General features: G+C 46.7%; 1 protein-coding gene across 1 annotated transcript in view; it reads left to right on the top strand.

Annotated features, from left to right (window-relative positions):
• The window catches only part of NPNT (nephronectin), a 127,231-nt gene that overhangs the window by 102,728 nt on the left and 16,216 nt on the right, over window positions 1-8,287 (top strand). Inside the window, exons 7-11 of the mRNA XM_012655086.1 lie at window positions 1,321-1,440; window positions 3,424-3,543; window positions 5,173-5,307; window positions 5,621-5,743; window positions 7,069-7,446. Of these exons, the coding sequence (XP_012510540.1) occupies window positions 1,321-1,440; window positions 3,424-3,543; window positions 5,173-5,307; window positions 5,621-5,743; window positions 7,069-7,446 (876 nt within the window). The remainder of the gene's footprint in view (window positions 1-1,320; window positions 1,441-3,423; window positions 3,544-5,172; window positions 5,308-5,620; window positions 5,744-7,068; window positions 7,447-8,287) is intronic.

Below are 8,287 nucleotides of genomic sequence, written 5' to 3'. Positions count from 1 at the left end.
CTTGTCTGGGCAAGAGACAGAGTAGAAAATTGAAGACAGCATAGGAGATCACAAAGGTATTTGCTTTATTTATTTAACCTTTCCAGGCTCTGCCCAGCTGGGAATCTGCTTGCAGTTGTGTTAAGCATAGAAAGAAAAGACCAACTTGGAAAGTCAATATGATAGAAAAATTTTTTTAGATGCAATAATTACTTGGTGGTTTTAAAACATAATGTAACTGGGTGATTTAGTTTTCTGAAATATACAGATTTCTAATAAGCAGGTCAGATTTAAATTTCAACAGATTTGAAAACAACTTTTAACTAGATACATTACCTATATTTCTTATTCAATGACATGGATTCATAGATAATTAAATTATGCTAATCAGGTACTTACTGCTGCTGGTTCCAGACAAAACAAGCCTGTGGTCACATTTCTTTTTAATGAAGTCTCTTTTGGGGGCATTACTATTTCAATGTTTATTCGTCATTATGAGTTTTATGTTCACTTAAGGTGATGTTCACCTTGGGTTCGGACATTTTTGTAATGTGAAACTCATGAATTCGTTTCATGTAGATACTTAAACCAATAAACCTAAAATACACGACAGTCCATTATGTTTGATCTAGTTGTGTTTCCATATGTCTTAACTGCTGAGTGAACACAAGCATGTTGGCGGGTTTCTATTAAAGCTGATTTACTTGAATGCACCACTAAGGTAGGATATGGAAATTTCTTCCTTAGTCTGAGATCCGTATCAAATCTACAAGATTCAACAAGAACTACGATAATTATCACTCTGAAATTATGTAGTTCCTATCCTCTGAAACCATCTTTCCTTTGTGAAAATCAAAGCAGCCAAGCGTTTTAAAATCGGTCTAATTCTTGAAAAGTGAAATATGTCGATGTAGTATCTTCTTTAAACAGAGAAGACACTGAGAGAGTAAGATTGCGTTATCAGGAGTGTATCTAGGTGCAGAACCGGAATATTTTGAGGCTATTGGCTGTCAGACAGACTACAGCCCACCCTCCCCGTGAGGAGGTTAGCTCGCCGCTCTGTCGGGGGTGGTAAGGTGGTCACCTGACCGTGAGGAGCATCTCCGCACCTGTCTGTCCTTCACGGACAGAGCTCCGTCCACGAAGGGCACGGTGCCTCCCGGCTGCCCTTAGTGTTAGAACTCGGATTGCGTGAACAGGTTTTCCCTCTTACGTAAATGATGGTTACTATGGCTCGGCCTGCTTTTCTTCTTCATTTTCCAATATAGAAAAGAATTTTAAGTGGTTTCCATTAGTGGCGAGGCTTTGTGATTTTTCTGCTCCAACCCACATTCTTTTCAGATCTAAACGAGTGTGGCCTGAAGCCGCGGCCCTGCAAGCACAGGTGCGTGAACACGCACGGCAGCTACAAGTGCTTCTGCCTCAACGGGCACATGCTCCTGCCGGACGGCTCCTGCTCAGGTATGTCAAGAATCTTAACTGTTGGGAGTGCTCCGGGCTTGCTTTCCGTTGTGCTCTGGCAGCAGGCCTTTGTGACGGTGGCCTCCCGGCCCCGCCTAGACAAGATGTGTGCATGTGCATGTGTGCCTCAGCGGCTGAACATCAAAATAAGAGGTACCTGTTTTAGATATATGAGCATGGGTGCCAATATAAAAATGGATTACGGAATGGTATTTAGAACAAGAATCACGGCCAGGCGCAGTGGCTCATGCCTGTAATCCTAGCACTCTGGGAGGCCGAGGCGGGAGGATCACTTGAGGTCAGGAGTTCGAGACCAGCCTGAGCAAGAGCGAGACCCCTTCTCTACTAAAAAAATAGAAAGAAATTATCTGGACAACTAAAAATATATGTAGAAAAAATTAGCCGGGCACGGTGGCGCATGCCTGTAGTGCCAGCTACTTGGGAGGCTGAGGCAGGAGGATCGCTTGAGCCCAGGAGTTTGAGGTTGCTGTGAGTTAGGCTCCACGACACTCTAGCCTGGGCAACAGAGCCAGACTCTGTCTCAAAAAAAAAAAAAAAAGAACAAGAATCACAAAACTAAGTATATTTCCTAATGTTTTTCTTAACATTTATTCTTTTCTTCTATCTGGGCATAGAAGAACAATTCCAGGTAGAAAAAGAACATTAGTGACTCTTTGGGGACTGGTCATCAGGTCTGTTGAGTGATTTAAAATCATTCATAAATACCTTCTCACTTCGTTTCTATATTTCTTCACAAAAACCTAAAGACTTTTAGATGTTTGTAATAGTCTGAGAATTTTCTAAAAAACTATTTCAAATAGTCCGGGCACAGTGGCTCACACCTGTAATCCTAGCACTCTGGGAAGCCGAGGCGGGCGGATTGTTTGAGCTCAGGAGTGTGAGGTTGCTGTGAGCTAGGCTGACGCCACGGCACTTTACCCGGGCAACAGAGTGAGACTCTGTCTCAAAAAAAAAAAAAGAAAAAAAACTACTTCAAATAAAAAAATAAATGAATATGATATCAGAAAAGTAGCTTTCATGTGTTTCTTTATAAGAAATGCATGTTTCCTACTATCGTTTGGATGTCTTTATAAGATGGGCAATGCCTTAAAATTCTCTGTAGGCTGAACGCTAAATCGAGGTTGTGGTCCTATGATATCTAACAATTAATGACTTAATTTTTATTTTTACTGAATTATCAGTTGATTAGGTTGCATTTTATAAAATAAAAAAAAGTTAGCTGATTTAATTTAGCGTTGCGTAATCACAGCATGGAACTTTTCGTAATGAGGTGAGTGCGTGCTTAGGAGCACGTGGCAGCAACGTGAGGTCCTCTGGCATTGTACAACTCCGTGGGACATCCGTCCTCCCGGGAAACTTCGCAGGTGGTTGAGACAGTTACTTGGATGTTGTAGTTAAGAACAACACCTCGTTTGAGTAATCTGGAAAAACATCTCAATTCTCCAATTTCCTTGGCCACTGGAAAAATGTCGAGATTATCTGTGTGAGATAAAGTTTTATATTTGCCTTTTAATTCTTCAGAAGCATTAGAGGTCTTCCCCAGAGGATGCCAGAGCTGGTTCGTGTCTTTTTTTGTTTGTTTTGTTTTTGTTTTTTTTTTTTTTGAGACAGAGTCTTGCTCTGTTGCCCGGGCTAGAGTGCCGTGGCATCAGCCTAGCTCACAGCAACCTCCACCTCCTGGGCTCAAGCGATCCTCCTGCCTCAGCCTCCCGAGTAGCTGGGACTACAGGCGTGAGCCGCCGCGCCCGGCCTGCTTCATATCTTAATCGTCCTGGGGGGAGGAGGGTCTTTCTGCCCCTCCCTCCGTTTTTTTACTGTCTTCAGAATGTTGGATAATCGAGGCCTCTGTGTCTTCATTGTGGATTCAGCGTCACTGATTTCAACACAAGTGAAAAACACGATTATTTCAGTTGCAGGTTTGGTTTCCTGACTCTGTGAGTCAGCCAGACACTCTCTCCCCAGGTGCCCTGACGTGCGCCATGGCGAACTGCCAGTACGGCTGCGACGCCGCCAAGGGACAGGTTCGCTGCCAGTGCCCGTCTCCTGGCCTGCAGCTGGCGCCTGACGGCAGGACCTGCGTGGGTGAGTCGCACAGTCAGGCAGCTCTGTCGACAGCCTCCGTGGGACAGAGGAAGGAAGCGGGGGGGCGGCGGGGGTGGGGACAAAGGTCAGGGACTCGCACCGGGTAGGCAGCCAGCCTTCGGGAGATGGCAGATGTCTCGGAAGGGGTTGTCTCTCTGCGGACGGACCGTGGGAAAAACGAGGATGGGAGGAAGCGCCGGGCAGAGGGAACCGCGTGGGCGAGGCACTGCCGTTCAAGGGGGAACACGTGCAGGGAAAGAAGAGCTCAGAGTTTCTAGAACACAAGTGGCAGGGAGGAGCGATGGGTGATGATGTGAACAGGTAGGCAGGGCCGGGCCGTGGGTGTCGCGCTGCAGGCGTTGGGTGTCCTGGTACGGTGGGAAGGCAGTGCAGGATTGTGGCTAAGAGTCTGGGCTTCGGTTTCACTCATAAAACTGGCTCCGCCATATGCTAGTTATATAAGCTTACGCAAGAGTCTTCCTTTCTTTGAGCTTGGATCGCCTCGTCTTTAAACGGGAATAAAGCCACGTAGAACGATTGTGGGGCTTGAGTGAGATCCCACATGCAAAGAGCTCAGCCGGGACCTAGCAGGCGGTAGGCGCTGAACGGTGGGGGTGTTTGGTAATTCACAGGTATCTGCTGGGCACTTCCTGTATTCCAGACACTGCGCTGAGTGCTAGGGTGTGCAGGGATGGACAAAGCAAGCACGATTGTCATCCTCACCAAGCCGACGTTCTAATGGGGGAGGCAGAAAAGAAACAAGCACCTGGTAAAATTCCAGACAGTGCTAGGTGTTACCGTGAGTTGCTAAGAGAGAAAAAAACAGAAAAGGTCTATTTTGGAAAATAATGGTCAGAGAAAACCTTAAGTAAGACCGGGACCGTTGGCCGTGTGAAGAACCAGCTGACAGGTGCAAACACTGCAGGATGCCACAGTGGGAGGGAGGCTCACCTGTGTGAGGCCTTTAACGAAAGAAGGGCCCCGTGGCTCCCATCCAGAGAGCGACCATGGGGTGAGGTAGGTGAGGGCTATTTATGGCAGCGCCTGCAAAGACGGGGAGGAAGGGTGGATGTAATTCTAAAGGTGAGTAGAACAGTGGAAAGGTTTTCTGCATAGTAATGATCCAATCGTATGTTTTAGCAAAATCATTTTCACAGTTGGGTTGGGAAGGTTTCGGAGGGGGTCAAACTGGCTGCGAAAAGACCGGTTTGGACGCGCTCGTAACATCAGCAGACGGTGGCTTGGGGTACAGCAGTGACCGGGAGAGAAGGGTAGACAGGTTCCAGTAACGTTTCAGAGGTAGAGTTAACTGGACCTGGTTATTCGGGAGTTAAGGGAGAGAGGATTGTCTGGCATTGCTCATGTCTCTAGCTGAAGCAGCTAGGCAGATGCAGGCACAGTCTGTACTGACACAGCGAGGGGGCGGGACAAGAACAGTCGCTTTAGGAGGATGGGTTGAAATTTGGATATGTGGGATTCACGTGGCCCGTGGGGCCAGCCAGCTGGATGCCGTCTATGACGAGCCACTAGATGCCAAGCAACAGCTGGCAGCCAGGTGTTTAGTTTAAATCCCGCTATGTCTGAACACACCCTCGCTCCTCCTGAGATGCCGTTGACTTGTCTTTCTAGACGTCGACGAATGCGCCACGGGAAGAGCCTCCTGCCCCCGATTCAGGCAGTGCGTCAACACCTTCGGGAGCTACGTCTGCAAGTGCCCCAAAGGCTTCGACCTCACGTACATCGGCGGCAAATACCAGTGTCATGGTAACGAGACCCAACCGTCGCTCTGTGTTGTTGCCTCTCGTTATGTTCCTGAAAGGTCTCTGCACCGTGGTGATGGCTGGGGTGTCGGGGGCAGAGCGGGGCGCAGCGTTAAACTAAGCAAACCCACAGACGTCCAGTTCGACCACGAGGGCTCCCGGATCTACCTGTGCCCTATTTCTCTGTTTACTGTGGATGTTACGTGGACCCTTAAGATTGCCAAAAAATATATATTATTTTTGAGACGGTATATGTTTTTCATGTCGTCGTGTTTATCCCCTAAATAAAACCGTTCTTTCCCCGTTTCCTGCCGCAGACGTAGACGAATGCGCCCTGGGCCGGCACCAATGCAGCCGCTCTGCGCGGTGCTACAACGTGCACGGCGCCTACACGTGCAAATGCAAGGACGGGTACCAGGGCGACGGCCTGAGATGCACGTGTGAGTGACGCTCGTCTCCCGGCTCCAAACCCCGGCGGGAAATACGGGATCTACGCAAAGGCCCCTGCTAGGGAAGCAGAGGAATGAGATTAATCATCAAAGCAGTATAATTTTCATAATAGCGATATTAATCTGTGCTTTCCACCAACGAAAAAATCCCTTGCTCGGGTATTTTAAAAAACTATGTGCTCGGTAACACATTTTAACCTTGAAAGTATTTGACTTTCTCAACTAAAATCTTTCAGTAGCTTCCCTTCACCTAGAAAGAAAGTGTAGAGGGCCCTCCCTGAGAATCTGATTTTGTTGAAATCAGAAGTAAATATTTGTCGTTAGCATTAGATTTTGATGGTGGGATAATCTACAAATATTCTATGTTTTTGTTCCTCTGTTTTATGCCTTCCGACTCTGCCATTAAAAAATCATTCCCAATATTTATTTCCTCTACATTCAGAACTGTTTTGCTTGTATAAGATTTGTATAAGTTTATTTGGTGTAGTAGCTATGTTAGTAGATAAACATGAAAAAAATACCCTTCAAGATGAAAGTTTTACAAACCAAAGGTCATAATTTAGCATACATTTCATGAGACAGTAGACAATTTTTAAAATTTTCTGAGTAAAATATTTACTGAAAACCACAGGGCATAAAATTGTGGGGAGTGTGTCATTCCAGGCAGATTAAATATTGATTCTTTTTGGTGAAGATTATCAAGGAAAAAGATGCCACAGATGATCTTTGCAACCTCTGCAATTGTTTTTTTAAAATAGCAATTGTGTAAATTAGTAAGGGGCACAAAAACCAACTATAAAACAATATATAAAACATTTAAACTTTTTTTGAGTTGGATTTATATGAAGTGTAGATGAAAAAAGTTTTAGTCTTTAGATAATTCTAAGCATTTTATAATATATGGCATAGGGACACAAGATAGACTCTATACGTTTCTTATATTTTAAAAAACTTAGAATGTCTCTGCATTTTAAAAAATCTCATTGACTGCTATTTCCATTCTCTAAATATCCAAAACTTTTCTGTGTTGCAACTAATATATTCATCATACAAACACTAGTATATTTTTGCATACATCCAGAGAAGTATATTCGTATATGTGAATGTATGAGTATCTATGTGCATATCATATATATACACACGTATTTGTTATTTGGATGACTTATACATCATGACTTACACTATGGAATATTCTAAATGTGAACAGTAAGGCTAGTTGGCATGAGACGTTTTCATGTGCCTGTTTTTCAAAGTGAGGTGTTTCACTGTTTGGGGAGAGATGGTCACACGCTAATTTAAATCTTTGACTTTTTCAGATATCCCAAAAGTCATGATCGAACCTTCAGGTCCAGTTCATGTACCAAAGGGAAACGGTACCATTTTAAACGGGGACGGAGGACATAACAATCGGATTCCTGACGTTGGGAGTACCAGGGGGCCGCTGAGGACACCGTATACTCCCGCCGTCGTTACCGACAGACCCACCCCCAAGCCAGCACCCTCGCCCACTCCACCGCCGCCGCCGCCCCTGCCGACAGAGCTCGGGACACCTCCGCCAGCAGCGACCCCAGAAAGGCCGAGCGCCAGACCGACAACTCCAACTCCGGCTCCGGCTGCCAGCCCGTCTCCCCGAGGGGCGACAGTTGACAACAGGGTTCAGACGGATCCCCCGAAACCCAGAGGAGATGTGTTCAGTAAGTCACATAGATGTCAGCACATGTTTAACAGGCTCTTAGCGATGGCATTTCAACCGCAGGCTACGCCTCGGGTAAGAATCAAACTCATAAAAAGAATTAGACACGTACCCTATCGACATACTACGAAGAGCAGGGTGAAGTGTCGGCCTAACCGGGCAAGTAGGAGAGAATGTTGTAGAAAGGGGAGGAAGATCACAAAGCAACATGGAGGATCACAGCTCCCACCCGGCGTAGCCATCTCCTGGCATAGCTGGATGTGCTTGAAAACTCTCAGAGACGGAAACTTCCTGTATCCCACAGCATCTTACTTTGGCTGTGACCGTTTGCTCACGCAGTCGGTGAACATTTCGGGGTGCTTTTGGGGTGTCAGGCAGGCCTTGTGTCAGCCACTGGGTTTACAGAGATAGAACAGCAAAGGTCGCAGTCTGGTGGGAAAGACGGTCCCCCAGGAGCTAGCGGTGGAGCCATGTTGGTAAGAGATGCGTGTAGGACACCGTGTGAGCGAGGAGAAGGGGGTTGAGTCAGCCCGTGGGTAGGGAACGTTCCGGAAGGGCTGCCCGAGTGGAATGGGGCAAAGGTGGTGAGAAAAGGGAGGCGTCATAGTTAACGGGGACAGCACAGCTCCCGGAATACACTGGAAGGTCACGTCAGGGAGGGACGAGAGAAGCCAGCCCAGTACTGGCTGGACACTGATGAGTGTATCTAGACTGGGGCTAGACTAGGTGTAAGACGCCCAGATTTGGCCGGGCGCGGTGGCTCACGCCTGTAATCCCAGCACTCTGGGGGACCGAGGTGGGAGGATTCCTGAAGATCAGGAGTTCGAGATCAGCCTGAGCAA

This window comes from Propithecus coquereli, unplaced genomic scaffold (genome assembly GCF_000956105.1).
Source record: "Propithecus coquereli isolate 6110/MARCELLA unplaced genomic scaffold, Pcoq_1.0 Scaffold46, whole genome shotgun sequence".
Classification (NCBI taxonomy): domain Eukaryota; kingdom Metazoa; phylum Chordata; class Mammalia; order Primates; family Indriidae; genus Propithecus; species Propithecus coquereli.
Note: the sequence above shows the minus strand (reverse complement) of the source record. Positions and strands in the feature narration are given on the sequence as shown.